At 38.5% G+C, this 23,163-nt stretch overlaps 1 protein-coding gene and 1 pseudogene across 2 annotated transcripts; one reads left to right on the forward strand and one right to left on the reverse strand.

Moving 5' to 3' along the window:
- Positions 1-14: 14 nt before the first annotated feature.
- On the forward strand, positions 15-3,962 carry LIG4 (DNA ligase 4). Of its 2 annotated transcripts, none has more exons than XM_015851448.3 (2): positions 15-152; positions 383-3,962. In XM_015851448.3, exon 2 carries the CDS (start codon positions 402-404, stop codon positions 3,138-3,140), a length of 2,739 nt encoding a protein of 912 aa, XP_015706934.2. In that variant the 5' UTR covers positions 15-152; positions 383-401; the 3' UTR covers positions 3,141-3,962. The 2 variants fall into 2 exon arrangements, with proteins under 2 accessions (XP_015706934.2, XP_015706936.2); XM_015851450.3 differs by lacking the exon at positions 15-152 and adding an exon at positions 180-199.
- Positions 3,963-11,509: 7,547 nt separating this feature from the next.
- Positions 11,510-23,163, reverse strand: part of LOC146762728 (uncharacterized) — a 129,533-nt pseudogene continuing 117,879 nt past the window's right edge.

Raw genomic sequence — 23,163 nt, forward strand, 5'->3', positions numbered from 1 at the left:
TCCGCTTCTGGGTCATACCGTGCCGCCGCTTCTCCTTCCGCTTCCTCCTTTCTTTCACAGGGCGCAGCGCTGTGCCCGGTGCTGGTGCGGCCCGTGATGCTGCCGCCCCGCTCCGCCCCTTCCGGAATAGCAGAGGGGGGAAGGGTTTAAAGGTAAGCTGAGCGGTCTTGGGCTTGTTTTTGTGCTTCGCTGATATTGTGTGAGTCTCTTTGGGGCTGGCGACGCTTCCAGTTCTCTACTCCTCCATCTCTGCTCTTGAGAGGGGAGGCCGGTACGGGGGGCATGTACTGAGGGGTACATCTGTATTCATTTTATTTTCGATTGAGACAGAGTAATGCTGGCATCTCCTTCCTTTACAAACGTGTGTGTTTTTCTGCTTTAGTGAAAAAAAAACAACCCGGATGGCTTCTGTACCCACATCTCAACCTTCTCCTAAAAGAACAGTGGCCTCGCACGTGCCTTTTGCAGACCTGTGTTCCACCCTGGAGCGAATACAGATGTGTAAATCCCGGCCAGAGAAAACAAAGTACTTCAAGGATTTCTTGGATTCCTGGAGGAAATTCCACAGTGCTCTCCATCAAAAAGAGAAAGATGTCACCGATTCTTTCTATCCTGCTATGCGGCTTATTCTTCCGCAGCTGGAAAGGGAAAGGATGGCGTATGGAATTAAGGAAACCATGCTTGCAAAGCTGTACATCGAGCTGCTTAATTTACCAAAAGATGGAAAGGATGCTCTGAAACTTTTAAATTACAGAACACCCACTGGTTCACGTGGAGATGCTGGAGACTTTGCTATGATCGCATACTTTGTGTTAAAACCCCGAAGCCCTAAGCGAGGCAGGTTGACTGTAGAGCAGGTCAATGAACTGCTGGATGCTATTGCAAACAACAATGCTGCTAAGAACAAGGGACTGGTAAAGAAAAGCCTTCTTCAGTTAATTACCCAAAGCACAGCACTTGAGCAAAAGTGGCTCATCCGGATGATTATAAAGGATCTAAAACTTGGTGTTAGCCAACAAACAATATTTTCAATTTTTCATCCTGATGCTGCTGAACTACACAATGTTACAACGGACTTGGAAAAAGTTTGTAGGCAGCTGCATGACCCCTCTGTCTCGCTTAGTGATGTTTCTATCATGTTATTTTCTGCCTTTAAGCCAATGCTCGCTGCTATTGCCGATGTCCAGCAAATTGAGAAGCAGATGAATAACCAGGTATTCTACATAGAAACTAAACTGGATGGCGAACGTATGCAGATGCACAAAGATGGTGATGTGTATAAGTATTTTTCCAGAAATGGGTTTGACTATACTCAGCAGTTTGGTGCTTCTCCACTTGATGGCTCATTAACACCATTTATTCATAGTGTATTTAAAAGCGATATACAAAATTGCATTCTTGATGGTGAAATGATGGCTTACAATCCTGAAACACAAACCTTTATGCAAAAAGGAAACAAATTTGACATCAAAAGAATGGTGGAGGACTCTGATCTGCAGACCTGCTTCTGTGTGTTTGATGTGTTAATGATAAATGATCAGAAGTTGGGTCATGAATCCCTGAGCAAAAGATACAAGATCTTAAATAATGTATTTACCCCAGTAACAGGCAGGATACATGTTGTACATAAAAAAAGTGCCAGGACAAGAAAAGAAGTAATTGATGCTTTAAATGAAGCAATAGATAACAGAGAGGAAGGGATTATGGTAAAAGATCCCATGTCCACCTACAAGCCTGACAAACGTGGGGAAGGCTGGTTAAAAATCAAGCCAGAGTATGTCAATGGGCTGATGGATGAGCTAGATCTTCTTATTGTTGGTGGATACTGGGGAAAAGGCTCACGTGGTGGAATGATGTCTCACTTTCTGTGTGCTATTGCAGAAACTCCAGCTCCAAATGAAAAACCTACTGTTTTCCACTCTATTTGTCGTGTTGGCTCTGGCTACACTATGAAGGAATTATATGATCTGGGTTTGAAACTGGCTAAACACTGGAAGCCTTACAATAGGAAGGACCCTCCTTGTAACATTTTGTGTGGCACTGAGAAACCTGAAATGTACATTGAGCCTTGCAACTCTGTCATAGTTCAGGTCAAGGCAGCTGAGATTGTTAACAGTGATATGTACAAAACTGACTGTACTTTGAGATTCCCCCGAATTGAAAAAATAAGAGAGGACAAAGAATGGTATGAATGCATGACTTTGGACATGCTAGAACATCTTAGAACCAGAGCAGAAGGGAAGCTGGCATCCAAGCACCTATATATTGATGAATATGATGAGCCACAAGAGAAGAAAAGGAAAACTGTACCAAAGGTGAAGAAGGTAATTGGAATAGCTGAGCAGTTTAAAGCTCCTGATCTTTCTAATGTCAACAAAGTTTCCAATGTGTTTGAGGATGTAGAATTTTGTGTTATGACAGGAATGGGAAGGTACTCCAAGTCTGAACTGGAAAGCAGAATAGCTGAATGTGGTGGCAGTGTGGTACAGAACCCTGGACCTGACACTTACTGTGTCATTGTAGGAGCTGAGAATGTCAGAGTTAAAAACATCATTGCTTCCAACAAATATGATGTGGTGAAAGCAGAGTGGCTTCTTCAGTGTTTTCAGTCCAAAATGCTGGTACCTTGGCAGCCAGCCTTTATGATTCACATGTCTCCTGACACAAGAGAACATTTTGCTCGTGAGTACGATTGCTATGGAGACAGCTACACAGCAGATACAGATGTTGCACAACTCAAGGAAGTGTTCTCAAGAGTGAAGGATAATAAGAAGATGCCTTTGGACTTGATTGCTGAGTTAGAAGAGCGGTATTCATGGAGCAGCTGTCAACAGTGTATGTTCAGAGGAAACACTATTTATGTGGACTATTATGCTATAATTAACAAGCCCAGTACCAAAATCCATGGCACAAGACTATCAATTAGAGCTTTGGAGCTCCGTTTTTACGGTGCAAAAGTAGTTCCTCTTCTTGAGGAAGGTGTGTCCCATGTTCTTATAGGAGAAGATCATTCCCGGGTAAAAGAGATGAAAGCTATCAGGAGAATGTTTGGGAAAAAATTTAAAATCGTGTCGGAGCTGTGGGTAACAGAGTCAGTTAAGGAAGGGGTCCTAAAGAATGAAAATCAGTTCTTAATTTAAAGTGGTTTTTAACCTTAGATTAAAAGAAATCTTGTGGTCACAACTGAACTGGATATGATGAGCTTGTCTTAAATTTTCTGTGCATTTTTATGTCTGTTTAAACAGACCTGTGGCTGAAGAATAACACTATATCTGGATCTGAAGGAAGGCTTGTAGCTGTACTGTTGTGGAAGCAAGAGAATGCAAAGCTATGCTGGCAAGGGAGAAAAAGCCACAAAATAAGCAGTGTAAACCTTTTACTTCAACAACAGGTCTCAGAAGAGATGTAGTCTTTTAGAATTCCTAGCTATTAGTAATGCTTGCCTCTCTTGTTCAAAAGGGAGACAATAATTAACTGTCTCATGGAAATTTTACTATTTATTTGTCAGTTGATGATGAGATAAATATTTTTTTTAAAAAAGAATATGATATATATACATGGTATGGTGCTTAACTGAGTAATTTATGAGCTTTCTTTGTCCTGTTTTACTTTATTTGCATTAGTTTTAATATTAAATTCTGTGCAACCTCAGCAGCACTTTGGTTTTAGAATAATGCATTGATCCAATCTTTCTATAAATAAGCACTGTGAAATAGAACTCCAACTTCATATTAAGGTGCTAATAAATTAATACTTACCTATATATCTAAACTACACATTAATTACTTAACTGTAATGATGTCTTTTTCCATTACAGTTCAAGTTAAACTGTCAACAATGACATAACCAAGCTTTTACACTTTATCTTTCAAAAACGTTTCACGTGCTTTTTAAGTGATGTGCAATGAATTCCAAAATATTTACTTGAATGTATATTTTTATAATAAAATATGTTTAAAGTCTGCCTGCTTATTTATTTATTTATTTTATAAGGGAGAAGTAACTCTTTGGAAAATACAAAGTACTGGTAGTGTTTTACCTTTTCTTCCAAAGCTGTGCAAGGCTGGGGATTCTAAATCTAATAACTTCTCAGCAAGCTTCGTGATCTTTCTGCTGACTCCCACAGCATATCAATAGCAGGTTTCTTTTTCACAAAAATAGATTAAAAAATATCCTGTGGGCTCAGTATGCTGGGTTAGTTCATGTCTCATTTTGTGTTTTTGCCTCAGTTCTAATTAGGGCTAGAAATCACTTCGTAAATTAGTTGTTATGCATGCATATTTTTATGTAGCACAATAGCATACTGGATAAGGTCAAAGAATTTAGTTGCCTTTTTTTTTTTTTTTTTTTCTTTCAGTTGCCGTTTTGCAAGTTTACTTTAAATGTTTAACAAGAAATTCTGTATTTCATATATCTGTGTAATAAAGGAATCTTTCATTGGTCTTTAGGGATCTTTCTTCTGTGGACACTTTGGTGGCTGGACTGTATTGTTCTGTGGGTGAGGTGTATACATCTAGAATATAGGCTGGGGGAGGGCACAACAGAATCATTTCTCATGGTAGAATAGAGGCTACTGTAAGAAGTCGAGAAAGTGTGAAGAATGTTGTGGATCTGCTTAGTTTTAAGAAAATTCTGAGAAACAGTTGAAGGCTGGAAATGATTCAAGAACTGTAGGAGTGTTTGTTCCAGGCACTAAAGCTTTTCCTAAGAAGTCAAATTAATTAAGGAGGTATGCAGAGGATTTCTGGCGTGATGTCTAAGGAGGAATGAATATAAGACAAGATCTGTAGGTAGTGGTATGAAATAGACCAGTTAAGGTGTTTGTATACCAGAAAACCTGTCTCCTGTGTATTCTGCTTGGTACATTAAAACAAACAAACAACAACAAACATGTAAAACTAGCCATATTACTAGCTAGTCATCATTCATCAAAGACAGTGTTCAAGAGAGGAAAAGCTGGAATCAAAATGCTAAAACATTTGCTTGCTGTTTGAACTTCCTGAAGACCTCTGATTACAAAATATCATCCTGTTGTACTTTACTGCAATAAACGCTCCTATTTCCTTAACTACAGTTACATCTTTGAAAATAGGGATTTTGTAGGTGAATTATTTTTTTTTTTTTGCTTATTTATATCTTGTGTAAAATTGATTTTGTTTTTTTCTTTCTTAAATAACATGTCTTGAAAACAAAATCTTTCAGTTTACGCTGTAATGTGAAGCTTATTTTAAGTTGATGATTGTTGTGAAGAAGTGGAGAAATAACAGAGCTGAGAAGAGAGAACTGTAGATCTTACACTTTCAGGGAAGTAGACAAAAGTCTGGTATTGTTCCTATTCACTGCCTCTTCAAAAATGCTGTCAGTGAAAGAGAAGGGAGAAGAGAGCTACATTCAGAACCTGCTGGAGCTCTCCTACTATTAAAGGAGGAAGTAAGAAGCCACAGCCTTAAGTAACTGACATCCAGAAAACATTGGAATATGATAATGATATGATCTTGACAACAGTTATTTATTCCTAGGATAACTAACTGAATTGTTCTAATTCCATTAATATTTGGAATATAGCTGCCTTGTTAAGTCTATGAATAAGTTTAAACCTAAAAATATAAGTGAGAATGTTTCTCTTTATGGGAGGGGAAGGATTGCTTTCCAGAAAGTCTGCGTACCAAAGGCCGAATAAGAAAGCCTTCAATAGTTATTAGATATTAGAATATTAGAAAAGATTGTGATATATATATAAATTTCACATTTAAAATATTGCAAGTAGTAATACCGGAGAAGCTTAATTACATGGATGAAAGAAAGCTCACCTCTCTTTGTACTGCCACTGAGCTGTGCTGTTACAATAGCTTTGGGTCTATTTATACAACTCTTAATTTAGTGAGTATCAGAACCAAATTCCTTCATTTTTCTCCTGCTCTTAGAATGATAAATTACTGGAGAAAGGCAGGAATTTGTAGTTCGTCAACACAAGAAACTTTTCATATATGCTTTTCTTTATGCATACTGATATGGTGTGATCACTAGCTAATTAAATGATTAATTGGGTTGGAATCTGTAAATAGTGTTGCATAAAAAAATGATTAAAAAAAACCTTATTATTCAAACAGTTAATGAAAGTTGTCCTCAGTTAATCAATTCATATTTTCTTTACTTCTGAAGAACAGGGCTGATTCACAGATTTCACCTGTGTAGCTAAGTGACACTTGGCATGCACCAACAATGATAACTTCCAGAGGAAATGGTTTCAACCATGTGAATAGAATTTCTAATGTACCAGAACTTTACAGGTTGGAAAGCAGCAGCAACAACAACAAACCTACATGATGCCTGTTGATCAGTTTTCACTTGCTCTTTCCAGAAGTAGTACATCTGCTAGTTTTGAGTCTGCTTAAAACCCTGGAGAAGTGGAAGGAAGATCCATTCATCCAAGTGAAAAGCAATCAAACAAAATCATAGTTCTGTCAGCTATGGCAAATGATATAGATAAGGTGTATAACTCCTCTGATGGCACCCTGGTTAAATGATCTGGTGACAGGTTTTGAAAATCTCTATTTTTAGATATAGATTTATTTATTCATTTAATCATTTCAATCCATTGGTAATTTCAGAATTTTGATGTCTTTCAAAAGAGGGGCTTGAAGTTATAGGTTACAAAATTTCCTGGGAAGGAGGAAAAAAAAAAAGTTCACTTGAAGATGGCTTGAGAAATTCCTAGTAACAGTCAGTTAAACGGAGCAGAAAACATCTGCAGCTGGTAACAGCTGTTGTACCACATTGCAGTGGAAGGGCCTATAAAGTTTTACTGTACTGCTTTTTGCAGTGAGTGGATACAAACAGGGGTACAGTCAGTAAGTTTGAATTATAGTATCAACAAAATAGTAAAGAGAGAGTTGGCACGTGGAGTTCAGATGTTTCTCCATGTTACTTTCCAGAAGTATGGAAATTAAGAGGTGTCTTCAAATTTTTTTCTCTTAGATAAAATATACTTCGCAGTTAATTGCAACTTTTTCAAGCGATGTAACTTGCTTGTTTCCTTTCTTGTAATGTTTCCTTTCTTTGTAATTTTTGAAGAAGATTATTTTGAAAGAACATAAGGGATGATTTCAACTTTGAACTGCAAGCATTAGCATTTATTTTTTTCTTACAAAGAGTGCAAAAAGTCGTAGAATGCCCAAGCATGTGAATTTATTTGGAAATTGATATGACAATAATATTTCAACACACAGGTTGAAATATTGGTGATAAAATATATTTAAATTCATTGTTCTGTTAATCATAGAATCATAGAATTACCCAGGTTGGAAAAGACCTCGAAGATCATCACTGCAGATAGAGGAAATATGCAAGATTACAAAACTGGAGTTCAATTTTCTCCTGTGTCGTATTGTAAACAAAGTAAAATAGTCTTCTGGACTTTAATCTCAAGAAGAAAAATGGTTGTTACATGCAAGATGAGAGCATGTGCTATGAGCTCTCATGTGTTCTTTCCTTTTCACGAGACTGCCTCAAGTACTGGAAGGCTGCAGTGAGGTCTCTTCAGAGCCCACTCTTCTCCAGGCTGAGTGAACCCAGCTCCCTCATTAGTCCTTCATAGGAGAGGTTCTCCAGCCCTCTTATCATCTTCATGGCCTTCCTCTGGACCCGCTCCATTAGCTCTGCCCCCTTCTCGTGCTGGGGGCCCCAAAACTGGGCATAGTACTCCAGCATACATGTTTGTATGTGAGAGAACAGAAGAGCTTTCATAGCTGTATCAGTTTTAAAGGTGAAAACAAGCTCAGTAACTTAACGGCTTGCCCAGCATTGATCCAGAGTTGCTTAAGTAAAAGCTTCACTCTTGTGCTGGTAGACTTCAAAATCATGATCAGTGCTCAAGTCCACAGTGCCAATCCCTGTAGGGTAGTGGGATATAGGGAAGAGCAGGCTTCTTCCAAGTCCTTGCATAGGGCAACTTTAAACCATGCTTTGCTACATCAGACACTCCTGCAGCAGCATGAAGGTGCAAGGTGTTTTTGAAACTTGTCTTTTCAGCTTCCACATCTCACACCTGCAATTAAAGAGCTTCTGGTTAACCTCTGAAAAGCCAAGTTATGTAATGTTATGGTCAAATGCAGGTGGCTAGATGCCCTGTGTGTATGTTTAGCTATGTGTATGCAAGGAAGAGACAGTAACAGACATGTCTCATTTTCTGTTTTGTGGTTGCTTTTTTCTTGCTTGTTCTCCCACAGCTTTTCTCCAGCCTTAGCCTCTTCTGACTGGCTTATTACAGATTTTAAATACCAGACCTGTGTGCTGCCAGCAGAATGATTTTATTAACCCAGCTGAAAGCCAGTTTGAGTACTTCTGTGTTACAGTTCTTTATAAAAACAGTCTCATTTATTATTAGAATAGATGTAGTTAAATCCATAATGGAATTATTATTTTTTTACTTAAAATCCTTGAGTGCTACTGAGGTAATAAGAAAGATTTAAATGGTGATTACTGCCAACAAGCTAAAGATTATCTAAGGCAAAAGAAAATATGAATATGACAGCTCTCACAGAGAAACCTCTGAACAGGATTGCCTGAACAGAATACAAATAAACAGTTTTGTTAATTCCATCTAGCTGTAAGTGAAGCCCAGCAAGTGCTTTGTAAAACAGTGTGGCACAGTGGTACACGAGCAATCAGAGCAGAAAAGTGAGATCATATGCATTAACAAATGTCATAAATTGAAGACATAGGAGAGACAAAAACATAATTCTACTTCAGTTTTCTTTTCTCTCACTTATACAGTAAGTCTGTAAGCATTTTTTCTATATGGATACCTTTAAGTTCTTCTGCTTGAAGTAGTCTATAACCAACGCTGCACAGAGCTTGTGGTTTTCTGGCAGACAGTAGATGGCATCTGAGGTGCAGTATAGGTAACAAATGATTGGAGGTTTAAATATTTTATTTTTTTAGTAATTGAGGGAAATGAAGTGACATCTTTGTACTAGAAAGAGACCTGGTACTCAAAAATATAATCATATTGGAGAAAGATTCTATTGTGTATGTTTTGGATAATCTGCCTTCTTAACTTGTATTTTTGGCAAAAGTGGTCAATTCAAACTTTCCAAAATCATGCTTATATTTTGTTTTATAATGCATTTCCTTTTAGTGTAAAGTACATTTATAATTACACAGTGTTTGCTTTGACATGCATGAATGTACATGCTTTGTGGTGGGTCATTTTTTGTGAATTCTGGTCTGGCTTAAACAATTCTGTGTTCGTGTCAGGTACTGGATCCAATGGAGTCTGCCCAGAGCTGCAGCACGGCTCTGCTCTGGCCCTGCACTGGATTGCTGCTTCTGCTTGCTTGTCTCTCTAGTACAAGTGAGCTCCAAGGATTGCAGGGCAGGAAGAGTAAATTCAAATCTCTTATTTCCCAAAATAAAATTTCCAAAGCCTGCTAGAGTAAAGGTAAATGTGCATACTATCTGTATGCTCATTTCTGTCTAGATGCAATATTTAGAGATTTATGTGGTGCCTCTGGTAGCACTCTTCTGCCCTTACCTGTTTCTTCTTTAGCCTCTGAAAACACTGAGGAGTATGTTTAGAGATGGATGAAGAGGCAAGATGACAAGAACATGTGCTAAAATTTCTTAGTACAGACTTCCACATTTAACTTTGTTCCTACCCCAAACCAGACTTGCTGGTACCATCTAAATCATAGAATCATAGAATCAGTAAGGTTGAAAAAGATCACTAAGCTCACCTAGTCCAGCCACCAACCTATCCCCACCATGCCAACTAACTACACCCCTCAGTGCCACATTCACTGTGTTTCATGGACCATGAGTGTGAGCAGAGTTCTGCTGTGGCAATTTAAGCTCGTGGGAAATCTCACGAACATTCACTATTGGTCTTGTCATCATAGGCAGCACTGAAACAGAATGAATAATCGAGAGGATGAGAAAAAAAAGGCTATAGCTTCATACATAATGCAGACTGAAGAGAGATGAAAGCGCTGTGTTGAGGGAACCAAACAACCCAATGTGAATATCCAGCAGAGGGAGAGTGGCAAGGTCAGTGGCAGGGATTTGCTCAACTTATCCACAGCCTTCACCCACAGTAGTCTGCCCTCTGACTAAGTTCCAGAATTCCTGTAGAAAATTTTAATCTTAATTTCTAATCTTGCAAAAGTTTTGGCAGTCAGAAAATCGCAAATTATCTTTTACAATTATTTTAAAAGCTAGCAAGAATAAATGTAGAGATTTAAATTATTCAGCTGCATTTATACAATAATGGTTCCCTCCAGATCAGCCCAAGCTGTGAAAATCAGGCAGGAACCAAATAGTTAGGCAGCTGGCCAGTACAGATAACTTGGCTCATTAGTATCCAGCAGAAGTGGTTTTGGCATTGTTAGTCAGTTAGTGGTTTGTTTGTTTCATTCCTTTTAGGTGGGGTTTCGCTTTGCAGATCCCGTGGAAGGTTTGGTTTCAAATACTTCCAGAAGAGAGATACAGGCTGTTTTAATTACCATATACTTGGCAGAAGAACTTGGAAATTTCTTAAATACAGAAAAGGACTTGAGTCACAGGCATTTGGCAACATGGGCTGAAAACTGTGTGAAATAATTTCAGTGTATAATGATCCATGAATGTACATAAGCAGTTTCAAGAACATGTCAAGGAAGAAATGATTTCTGCCAATATAGACTCCTACCTTCAATGCTGACCCTTCCATATTTTTTGTATTTAACTCCAAATGGTGATCAAGCATTCTGGTGTCATATTATACTGAACCCAAAGCTTCCTACTGCCTGGGAAGATCCTCTGAAAATGAACTGTCGTACCGAAAGGGATGTCTTTCTGGAAACCCAAAGAACTGAGTGAAAAAAAAATAAATTAGACTTAAAGATTTATTTGGCTTTTGACAGCTTTCTTCTGCCCTACTAAGTGGAAGAAAGAAAGAAAGAGAGAAAGAAAGAAAGAAAGAAAGAAAGAAAGAAAGAAAGAAAGAAAGAAAGAAAGAAAGAAAGAAAGAAAGAAAGAAAGAAAGAAAGAAAGAAAGAAAGAAAGAAAGAAAGAAAGAAAGAAAGAAAGAAAGAAAGAAAGAAAGAAAGAAAGAAAGAAAGAAAGAAAGAAAGAAAGAAAGAAAGAAAGAAAGAAAGAAAGAAAGAAAGAAAGAGAGAAAGAAAGAGAGAAAGAAAGAAGGAAAGAAAGGGAGGGAGGGAGGGAGGGAGGGAGGGAGGGAGGGAGGGAGGGAGGAAGGAAGGAAGGAAGGAAGGAAGGAAGGAAGGAAGGAAGGAAGGAAGGAAGGAAGGAAGGAAGGAAGGAAGGAAGGAAGGAAGGAAGGAAGGAAGGAAGGAAGGAAGGAAGGAAGGAAGGAAGGAAGGAAGGAAGGAAGGAAGGAAGGAAGGAAGGAAGGAAGGAAGGAAGGAAGGAAGGAAGGAAGGAAGGAAGGAAGGAATTATTTTGCTTAATGTCTTCTTTTTTCTTTTTTCTTTTTTTCTTTTCCCATTCAAATTTAGATATCTAAGACAGGACTGGCACTGAGTCTGGATTCTTCCTAAAGTTGGATACACATAAACTATCCTTTGAAAAGTACTGGTCAAGGTCTCAGAATCACAGAATGGCCTGGACTGGAAGAGACATCAAGAATCATGAATCTCCAACACCCCTGCCACAGGCAGGGCCACCAAACTCCACGTTTAATACTAGACCAGGCTGCCCAGGACCCCATCCAACCTGGCCTTGAACACTTCCAAGGATGGGGCATCTTCAACCTCTCTGGGCAGCCTGTTCCAGTACCTCACCACTCTCATAGTAAAGAACTTCCCCCCAACATCAAACCTAAATCTTCCCTCCTTCAGCTTAAAACCTTTTCCCCTTCTCCTGCTATTATCTACCCTTTTAAAGAGTTGACTATTTGTAGGATCCCTTTAGGTACTATAAGACTGCAATTAGGTCACCCTACAGCCTTCTTTTCTCCAGGCTGAGCAAGCCCAGCTCCCTCAGCCTGCCTTTTCAGGGGAGGTGCTCCAGCCCACTGATCATTGTGGCCCTCCTCTGGACTCTCTCCAACAGCTCCCTGTCTTTCTTGTACTGTGGGCTCCAGACCTGGGCACAATACTGCAGATGGGGCCTCAAGAGGGCAGAGTAGAGAGAGGTAATCACCTCCCTGTCCCTGTTGGCAACCCCTGTTCTGATGGAGCCTAGGATACCGTTTGCTTTTAGAGATGCAAGAGCACACTTTTTCATTCACCAAGACCCCCAGGTCCTTCTCTGTAGGGCTAGTCTCAAGGACTGCTCCTTCCAGTCTGTGTATATGCTTGGGATTCCTCTGGCCTAAGTGCAAAACCTTGCCCTTTGCTGTGTTGAACCTTGTTAGGTTCACCTGGGCCCACCTTTCAAGTCTGTTGAGGTCCCTCTGAATGGCATCCCTTTCTTCAACTATGTCAACTGCACCACTCAGCTTGGTGTCATCAGCAAACTTGCTGACGGTGCACTCAATTCCATCATCGATGTCATTGATAAAGATGTTGAAGAGCACCAGTCCCAAGACAGACCCCTGGGAAACACCGCTCGTTACCAGCCTCCACTTGGACATGGACCATTAATCACCATCCTCTGTCTGCAGTCTTTCAACCAATTCCTTATCCATTGGGTGGTCCACCAGTCAAATCCACATCCCTCCAAATAGGAGATAATGATGATGAGGGGGCCATGTCAAAGGCCTAGATCAGGTCCAGGTAAATGATATCGGTCGCCTTCCCTTTGTCCACCAATGCCGTCACTCCATCGTAGAAGGCCACCAGATTGGTTAGATATGACCTTCCCCTGGTGAAGCCCAGGGGTCCACATTTTGCTTTTAAAATAGCATTATATTCTGGACTAATGGATGTAGCACTTGCCATTGTAAGTTTCAGTATCTGCTGTCAAATCTGTTCATTCACTTTACATCAGACAGTCTTTGTACGAAAGGAAAAATCGTGGTAGAAATGGAGTTGGCACAACAGGTAGATGCCCCAGCCACTGGTCCACAGGATCTAGGGAGGATATCTTTCCATCTTGATGTTTTTCCTCTTGATACTGAGAAGACTTTATTTCCAGAGAACTTCCCAGGTAGAGAAGGGAGAGTTCACACATCACAGCTTTTCTGCTGGTTGAAGACGTGTAAGTTTTCTTAGAGTCAGCTGCAGTTTGGGACAACAGTTTACCCATCAGTGACTGTACTGCTTCTGGCTGATTTAAGAGGGAAACACACATAGTCTTCTGACTGGTCTGAGAGGGAAACACACACAGTCAGATTTCAAGGGCTGGAAGATGAAATGTATAGTACAAATCATTTTGTGTGTACACTTTTCATTAGGCAACACTGATATACACCTCAAACTTCTCTCTTCATTAAAGTTCTACAACCAATTTTTTGGACTAATTTGTGTTATGTGGCAATGACAGAAACTCAGCATAGCTGCTACCTGATACCAAATGGATGTGTTACTTTGGACACCTGTAGCCATTTACAGAGAGACAGTGTCAGCATCATATATACAGCTTAGAGAATATACCTGGTTGGCACATATAAGAGATAGTGAGGTTTGTAATTAAAAAAAAATAAAAAAAATGAGGCTAAACGTCTGTGTACTCAGTCTTTCCCCTTCCCATATGAAACCCACAGTCTTTGCTAGCTAGGGGGAGCCAGTAAGGTTGAGAAAATTCCAAGCCAGGTTAAGTCTTAAAGGCTGGTGTCTGCTGCTCCCTGGATCTTATCTCTTCCTGCATTAAAATCTATATCCCTTTTCATCCTTCATGACTTGCTTCTTTTCCACCTTGTTTTTTTTCCTCTTGAGTGCTTCATCTACCAGCAGTTCCACTTTCAACAGTCCTACCTTCGTCTACAATTTTACCTTTCTTATCTCATGCAACTCCATTCTGCAAACTTCCTCACAGCTCTTTCTCATAATTTAGTAATTTCCTCAGAAGTCTGAGCCAAATCTCCCTACCAGCACTAAGTCATGGATGCTTGAAATGCATGTAGCAGAGTTCCTACAAGGAGGGAGGAAAAGCTGTAAGAGGGAGATTAAAAAAGAGGGCTATTTTCATATCTAAATATTTCTTAACAAAACTTGAAAGGCAACCACATTTAATATACTCAGAGAAAATCCACATGGCGTTACTGCTGTGTATAGTGATAGCAGCTTCCCAGGCTCTTGTTCTTTATTCTTTTCCTAGGAAAATTTTATGTTAATCAGAAAGTGAGGGTCATAGGCAAACTGAAGAGAGATGCAACTTATAAAATCAGGTCTTTTCACAGAGAGAATATTTACTTGTTCCCTCTGCCTCTCCTAACACTTTCATGAAGTTTCCTAAAAAAAATGAGTACTGAGCAATTGAAGTGTGAATGCTTGTGTTTGTGTCTACTTGTATCTAACAGCTTCTAAATCAAACAGCCAATTCTACCCAAATTTACCAAAGATATTCCTTCACCTAGGCTCTGCAAGTGACTAAGAAGAGATTGAAGACATTAATGGCCTGTACGAGGGAAGGTCTGTGTAAACCCATCTTGGAAAGAAGAAACGATAATAACATTCCAGATGCTGTAATGAATCCCCCACTCATCTGCTCATCCTCTCATTAAGTTAGTCAACCCAAGGAACAGCAAGATGAAAACACATTCCTTTACCGATAATAGCGCCTATCCTGCTTCTGTCTGCTATGTTTTGCTCACATGAAAAAAGAACAATGAATGCAGTAACAGGAAAATTTTGTACTTCATTAGGCATCAAATTATCTAATCAGAAAGTTACAAAACTTTTAAAACTCTCCCAGTTGGTTCTGTTGCTTAGAGAACAGTGTGTTGCAATATTTCAATGCAGAACTCTGTTCAGTGTGTGCCCCTCTTGCAAATATCTTCAATTTACTTACTATGTTTATGCAGTTTCTGAGAATATATCAGTCTCCATCTGTGTCATGGTCTTCTGTAACCTGGTGCCATTTGTCATCTTTATTTAGTAAGAAGAGTACTGAAAATGCAATGCTGTTACCTGCTTTATATGAATTTTCAGTGAATCTGAGACTTGTGGAAAAAAAAAGCAGAGTACTCTTCTTATGAAGTAATTTCTACTTGGAAGTCAACAAGAAGAACAGAAAGAATCAAACATGAGGGAAACACACTGGTAGACTGAAAATCATTCCACAGGTTGTCCCTTTTCATATCATAAATTAGTATAATAATATCATAAATTAAAATAATAATAATAAAAATAAATTGAATAATTGCCATTCTTGCTCTTGAAGGTTTATTTGGTCAGTGAAATAAATTCACATCAAAATCATGTGATTCAATTATGTGGTATTTCAGTGCTTCCCAGAAGTAACTGGGTATTGTGCAGGATGATGGTATGCTGCATCATCCAACTCTATATGAGATCCACTCATTTTATCATGTTGTTGCAAATTCAGTTTTCATCTTCCTCAAGACAATGCAGTTTCTTCCTTAAGGACTTTAGGGCTTGCATTCCACACAAGTCTTTGGCATGGCTATGTTCACAAGAATATGTAACTGAAAAGCATTTAAAAAGAATTGTTCTTCAAGATCCAAAATTAAGATGAGGCAGCATACGGTCATACTGTTGCAGTGTTGTACTGTCTGTTTTAAATAGGCTTGTGCTGGAGAGCTTTATCTGTTTCTTCCATGGTTCAGTCTAATGTTATTTGCACTAACAATGACAAGTATTGTTTAAGGAGTAGTTAAAGGTTCTATAGGTCATAAATTTCAGAAATTCATAATAAAAATAAAGATTTGTATTCCTTTGCAGATTATGGATTTTTTTTTTTTTTTTTTTTTTTTTTCCTTTTCGTTCATAGGTTAAACTAAATTTCATGGTTGGTATTGCTAAAAAATGTAGTAGCTTATGTAAAAATTAAGTGTCCCGGCAGGAGGAAACTCAAGAGAGAAAGAACCATCCTTGTGCTGTAAATGATGTGGACATTAATGAATCCATGTTCATCAACAGCGATAATTGTTAGCACTTAAGACAGCATAAAACATCAACATCTACCTTTAAAAACACTCATAGAGCCGACAAATTCCAAAGTAATCAGTGTAGAATGAAAGTACTTACAAATGAATAAAAATCAAATCAAGCAATGACTTTGGTTTTTTTATTTGTTTGTTTTTTTGGCTGGCTGTTCTTGTGTTCTGTAACCCAATATCACCGGCAGCAGCCAGCTCTTAATTCAAACAAATGTTCCTTATGAATACTGAGTTGACATTTGAAGTCCTCTGATAAATCAACTTAAGAAATACATCTGTACATTGAAAATTCAGCTAACATATAATTGCATAAAATTTACTGGAGCAACTTTAACTTCCTGAGCTGCAACTCTTTATGTTTTTGAAATTGATCACCTATGGTCTGTAGTCATTGAATGACTATTGATTCCACAGTTTTTAGGTCTTCAGTCAGCATTTCCAATTGCATCAGTGAACAAGGCCATGGTATGAATACTACAGGAATTAATAATTTAATTAGAAAATTGATGTTTGAAAAACCCCCATCAGATTTTTCCACCCGGGCTTTGACTTATAATTAGTAGTGGTTCAATTAATGTGGGAAATCTAACGATTTACTCCTTAGATCATCTGTGCTTTCTAAATGCTTCAACAAATGATCACGTTGTTATCTTCATTCTGTTTGAGATGCAAAATAGGATTCATCCATTAAAAGCTCACCTTGGGCAGAACTTAGGGACTTCTTGTTATCACTGCAACCCTGAGTGTACCACTGAATTGCTACCAAAGCTTTATAACTTTTTAAAAAAGCAATTTGTCTTCTGCTACTGATACATAGCAGTTTTCATAGGAGTGAGCAACTCTCTGTACCGTTGGTGATGAAGGCAGATAGTAATACACAATGTGTCCCTCCATCTCTCTGCAAGGACTCTATTCAATTAGCACTACAAAGCTTGCCCACTGGTGTGGGCTTGGCCTAACATGCCATAAAATTCAGTTTCTTTAAAATGATGGTGTTTGCACTTACAGTAAGTGTTTTTACACCGGATGTGGGTGACCTGTGCCAAATATTCTGTGGTTGACAGGCTGCACTTCTTCCAGCTTTTCAGGGGAAACCCAGATGAGCAGACCCAAGGCTCTGGGTTACAGCAGGCATTCTGCATCTTTCCTTTGGAAGCTGTAGAGGAGCCTCATGTTGCTGACTGTTTCAGAGTTTATCTGCTTGAGAGATTTTATTCGGAGAGAGCTGGATGCAGAATGCATAAACATTCACAGATGGATTCAAGTTTAGAGCTTCTACATACCAAAACATCACAAAGCTATGTTTTCAGTGACAATTTAATAAATTAGCACTGTACAGATGTCTTTATATAGATATAGCTTTCCATATACATACTAACTTCATGTATACAGACACGCACACATAAAACTTGTGTCCTCCTATAGAAGAGGTCCCAACTGTAGACTGTTGAGATAGAAATGCGTCTGAGTAGCCTGGAATTTGTGTCTAAGCCCTAGTGAGCATTGGGCTTTCTGGTGTATCTATATCTTTATTTAGCGGTCATGCCTACTTATAAACTAAAAGAGATATTTTTTCTATGTACGATTATGTACAGTTTTGTTGCTGTATGCCTCTGTAAATACTTAGAGGAGAATTACAGCTATTCAGAGCTTCCATTTATATGCATTTATAAGGGAAGATGAGCCACATCTAACTATTAATAATTTGTAGAAAGAATAGCAGAATATTTGTATAAATTGAAACTTAAAAATTAAACTGATCTGTCATACAGAAAACAAAATAATTATGTTTAAAGAAATGGTACTTTAATAAAAGGAAAATTCAACCTCTCCAAACAAAACAAAACAAAACAAAAAAAGCCACCAAAAAACATTTAGATAATCATCTTTTTTTTTTTTTTTTTTTTATGGTTTCATTCATCTGTGTAATTATTTCTTCCAGAGTAGGAGGACATTGGTTTTCATCAAAATGCTGACTTTTGAGAAAAGTGTCTTTTATTCTGATGGTATCATCAGGAAGATGTGTTGCATCTCCAGTAATAATTGACCTTTTCTTTTTGCCTGCATTTCAAAGAGCCTGAAGATATATTGCTGTTTCATTGTTGAAAATTCATTTGCTGTTAATGCTAAGTCAAATAAAAACAAGCAAAAACCCCTTGTCTGCTAGTGCATCAAGAGCAGATGATTTCATTTCTGTGTCATCCTTGTAGCAGATGAAAGATCATAGGTTATAAAAAAAGGCAGAAGAGTTCAGTGCTTTGGCTTGTAGCATTTTCATTGCTCTCATCCTGCCAACTGTTTAAGCACATAGATAATTTTAAAGTGTGGAAGCAGTTCTACTGATTTATGTATTTTTAAATTTACTTTTAAAGGGCTTGTATTTAAGCATGTGTAGGTTTAGATTTAAATTTAAGATTTAGTTTTCACATACGATAGAAAGATTTCTCTGGACATCTTTAAACACAATCTACATTTGAGGCAATATTTTAACTTATTAAACTCAATCCTGGTGCAGCCTTTCATTTTAGTACTGGTTTACAATAGCTGCAAGCTAACTGTTTTGTTTAGTCTAGAGCATACTCAGTTTTTTGGTGGTTTTGGTTGAGAGATTCTGGCAGGTGAAAGCACAAAACAGTGAGGAAACAATTTCCCTGTCAGATAACATTTCTGGAGACATCCTACAGAATTCAACAGAACAGAAACAGCAGCAATAAAGCTGAGATGTAGGTAATCTCTTCTCTGCTCTGTTTTGACTAAACCAAAAGAAACTAAAAGGAAAAATAAAAAGATTTGGACAGATAGAATACTACTAAGAGATATTCTCTTCAGTAATGCATTTATCTGACAACGAAAAATGTATACTTGCTTTAAAAGAAGATGTACTGCTTCCAAGGTGATAACAAATGTGTGCCCTTAGATATAGCATGTAGATCTGATTATTTAAGTGTTTAATTTATGAGGTGCCTACATAAAGATGCCTCATAATTTATGGTGCTTAAAAGAAGAAGCAGAAAGGAAAGAAAAATGCTTCAGAATGAGACATGTCTCAACAAACATTATAGTTGTTAAGCAACAACAAGATAACAGGAAATGGCCTAGATATTTAAGGAGGCATTGCATCTCTCAGAGAGATATTTTAGAGTAAGACAGAGGTTAACAGTAAAGCAGAATAGAGGGTTGCTTAACTTCCTTCCCTCCCTCTCTTCCCTCCCTCCTTCCCTTCCTTCTTTCCCTCCCTCCTTTCCTCCCTTCCCTCCCTTCCCTCTCTTCCCTCCCTCCTCCCTTCCTCCCTCCCTCCCTCCCTCCCTCCCTCCCTCCCTCCCTCCCTCCCTCCCTCCCTCCCTTCCTCCCTCCTTTCCTCCCTCCTTCCTTCCTTCCTTCCTTCCTTCCTTCCTTCCTTCCTTCCTTCCTTCCTTCCTTCCTTCCTTCCTTCCTTCCTTCCTTCCTTCCTTCCTTCCTTCCTTCCTTCCTTCCTTCCTTCCTTCCTTCCTTCCTGCCTTCCTGCCTTCATTCCACCCTTTCTTCCTTCTTCCCACCCATTCTTCCATCCATCCATCTATCCATCCCAGGCAGCACCTGCATCTTTCTGCAGTGCTCACCAGATTGATATCACAAGGCAGATGTGTTCCATTGTTTTTCAGGGAAGATACCTGTTGGTACCACTGTTAACAGTGATGCTTAGAAAAAACACGTTCAGCAAGCTCAGCTCTAAGTAGGCAGGCAATGGAGCTTAGGAATGCAACACATGAACATATGGCAAAATGTTTTGACATTGTTGCAGGTAGAAAAGAGGAGCTTTGAGAGTTGTTAAAATGTTAGGAAATCAATCAAGTCTAGCAAGATAATGGTTCTGAGTGAAGGATGTGGAGACTACAAATAAAGTGGAGGGGAATAGAAGAAAAACAGAGGAAAGGCAGTAGGATGATGTTCAGTTTTGGAGACACTGTACCTGAAAGGAAGCCTGAAGATGGCAAGAAAAATGTGTTTAGAGAGTGCCTTAGGTGTAGATCTGGACAAAGGAAGAAAAGGATGAGACTAACACTGATGAGATTATTGGGTAAAAAAAAAGAAAAGGAAAAACTACACTGTAAAACTACATAAGCAGTAAGGAAAATGGAAAAAAGAATGGTACTTTTATTGCTGTTTTTATTAACAATAGCACTGTTCGGATTAAACAAATTGTTCCTGCCTTTAGCATGGGTAGATAGTAGAAAAGCAGAGAATGGCTGTAGTGGTAGGTTGCAGTATGGTGATCAAGCTCATAGACTTCATGGCGCTTACATGGATCTATGCATGCTGAAGATTTGGCAGAAAAGTTGTTTACATATAATTCAGCTTCTTAATTGGAAACAGATCAACATAGCAGGAAGAGAACAGGGAGGTGCATGTTAAAAGATCAATATAGCATGTGTTCCATTCTGCTATAGTGTTATTCTAAAAGATCACAAAGTGATGCTTTGATTTCCTTTCTTAATTGAATTTTCTCTATTTAAAAAATGGCTAATCTTCATAAGAACTTTCGAATTATGACACTGTCTGTTCCATATCTACAGCACAAGTGTTTCCTAAATTTCCATATGCCTTGGAGGCAGTCAAGCTCCCACTATTATATATAAATATATACGATATGTCAATCACATATAATTAAGAAACTTTTTAAATTAGACAATATTTGGATGAATAGGTAGTGAAGTTTGCATCAGAGAAAAATGTCAGCAATCATGATTTTTTTTTTCTTAACATTATGCTGACTGCTTTATCAAGGCTTAGAAGCTCTACAATTGCAAAGGCAATTTCAGTTTCTTACAGCAGGTGGTAGTATGTGCTATTAAAATAAAATGTTTACAGCTAAGGAAGACTGCTGCTTACTTAATAAGAACACAAGTAGAATAGGCAAGAAAATGACTGCTATAAATGTGTTGAAATCTTGTGGATTCAAAAACTGAATATTTATAACTTCCTGCTCTTTTGTTTCATGACCGCAAGACTACCCTTTGCAGGAGCAGTTACAGACAAACCATAAACGTGCTGCCAAAATTAACTCAAATAGCTTAACTTTAATGGAATAGCTTTCATCCATAAATCCCCTACATGAAGTATGCATGAAGTATGAAGGCCTACATGAAGTATGCTAGAACAATATGTAAATGGAATTCTGGTGTTCCTCTTTTAGCTGCTGTCTGTTACTGGGGGGAGCCAAATCTCTGAGGTCTCTGCCATGGATCCCACTGGATGCCTAAGTTCTGTTTCTACACACACAGAGCTATGCTTTTATCTTGTCCCTAGAAAAACTGAGTCTGATCCAAAAATTACTGGGTTTAGTAACTTGATACTTCTACACCTTTATCCCTGAACCACTATGTTTGTATCCAAAATGCATACAGCTAATAAATGAGGCTACTTATAAGGAAACTGGCTGGATTCTGAATAGAAATGCTTTTGTGGTATTTAGGGGTGAATTCATCTTGTGTCACTGCTTTCTCTTTCTATATAATCTGCATTCAGATTGTGCTAACTTTAGACAGTTCTTTACTTAGCATGATGTCTGATTTGGATCCTTCTCTTCTTGCACCCTGCGATCTGGAGGTCCTTGGATTCCTGCCATGGGCATCACATTAGAAAAACATGGACTACGATATTCACTTATTTAAACAGTGATTGCAATGTCACGTTCTTTTGTTGGATCTAGTTTTAACTGGATATGTACATGGGTTTTCCACATGTGGAGTAAAATGCTGGGATTAGGAACAGCATCCTGACCTGGCTTCTCTGTGTTTTCTCTGGGGTAGCTGAATTCTGACAGCAGCTCCTGGATGCTGGAAGTCCAGAAGTGAGATGAGAAGAGATAGGATTAATGAGTAACAGAAATCAGTGAGATGCTCATCTGCTTCCAGGCTGCAGTTGATTCAGAGTGGAGCTGGCAGCAGATATTCAGGGTACATTTATCCATAAAATTATAGTTACCATGACATTTCAGATACCTACAAGAGTCATAAAGCAATAATAATAGTTGTCAAGCAGCTCAAAGACACAGCTAGGAACCAGAGTTCTTTTGTGAATTTTTGTAGGTTAACCTTCAGTCTCTAAAGTCCTTTTGCCCTCATTTACTACATTAATACAATATGCTAAAAGGTTGTTTCCCATGTTATATTATTTTAGCTCAACATGGCCTTTAACTGAGCCATCTTGGAGTTTGTGTAATCATTTGCAGATACCCAAAACAGCAGTTAATTCAAGAAAGTAATTTTTCTTGTCTCAGAAGTATGTAATTAAGATTTTGATTATTCTCAAAATAGTATTTTGGCTACTAGTTCTGCTAACCACTCAAATAAGGCATAGTTGAGACCCTTAAGACCTTTGGCTGAGTTAATGTCAGGGTTCCAAATGGTAAAGAGTTGCAGTATCACCTGAGAGTGGAGTTCCTTTTAAAAAAAGCCTCCATCCCTATGTCTCTGGTTTTGTACAAATGAAACATTTTTCCTCAGACAATGTGCTTCTGCAGTTGGCAGAATACATAATCATTGTGAAGCAGAGAACAATTTTTGTCTTCTGCCACCTTGAGGGCTTATTTTTAAATCCAGCCAAGCCAAGACAAACCTGGGATCATGAAAGAGTAAGACTTGCTTCCAGTGAATGGCATCTTGAGAATTTCAGTTCAGCTTTGGCTGAAGCTGGGCTGTTAGTTACTCTGATAGCCTTTCATTTTGTACTGACCTACAATAGCACCATCATTCCCATATTCCCTTGAGCAAAAGTTAACATTTGTCTCAAGCAGTGTTGTGGCATCTTGATTGCAAATACCCACTAGGTGTTTAGCTGAAACAATCTTGGCTTGTGCATTACAAAAAAATTCACTCCAGGAGCAGTCAGATAAAAGAAACCATAATCAACTGTGAGTGATCTGTGGGTGGTTTATCCGGTTGCTGATTAATCACTCCATTAATCATGGCAAAGACAGTGAGCTAACTGTGCAGAGCCAATTTCTGTGATCTGGACTTCTCAACTCAAGTGCAGTGCCATATGAATCTAGTTGTGTGTCTAGGAATACCATCCTTTTTGCAAGGTTTGCACCTCGATACAGTAAATGTAATGCTATTCAGGAGCCATTACACTGCTGTATGCAGAACCAGACCAGACTTCCCAACACTCATTCCCATTAT

This window comes from Coturnix japonica, chromosome 1 (genome assembly GCF_054131305.1).
Source record: "Coturnix japonica strain WE chromosome 1, WE-NBRP24, whole genome shotgun sequence".
Lineage (NCBI taxonomy): Eukaryota > Metazoa > Chordata > Aves > Galliformes > Phasianidae > Coturnix > Coturnix japonica.

Coding starts and splice junctions, on each gene's coding strand:
- LIG4 (XM_015851448.3), top strand. CDS start 402: ATGGCTTCTGTACCCACATCTCAACCTTCTCCTAAAAGAACAGTGGCC.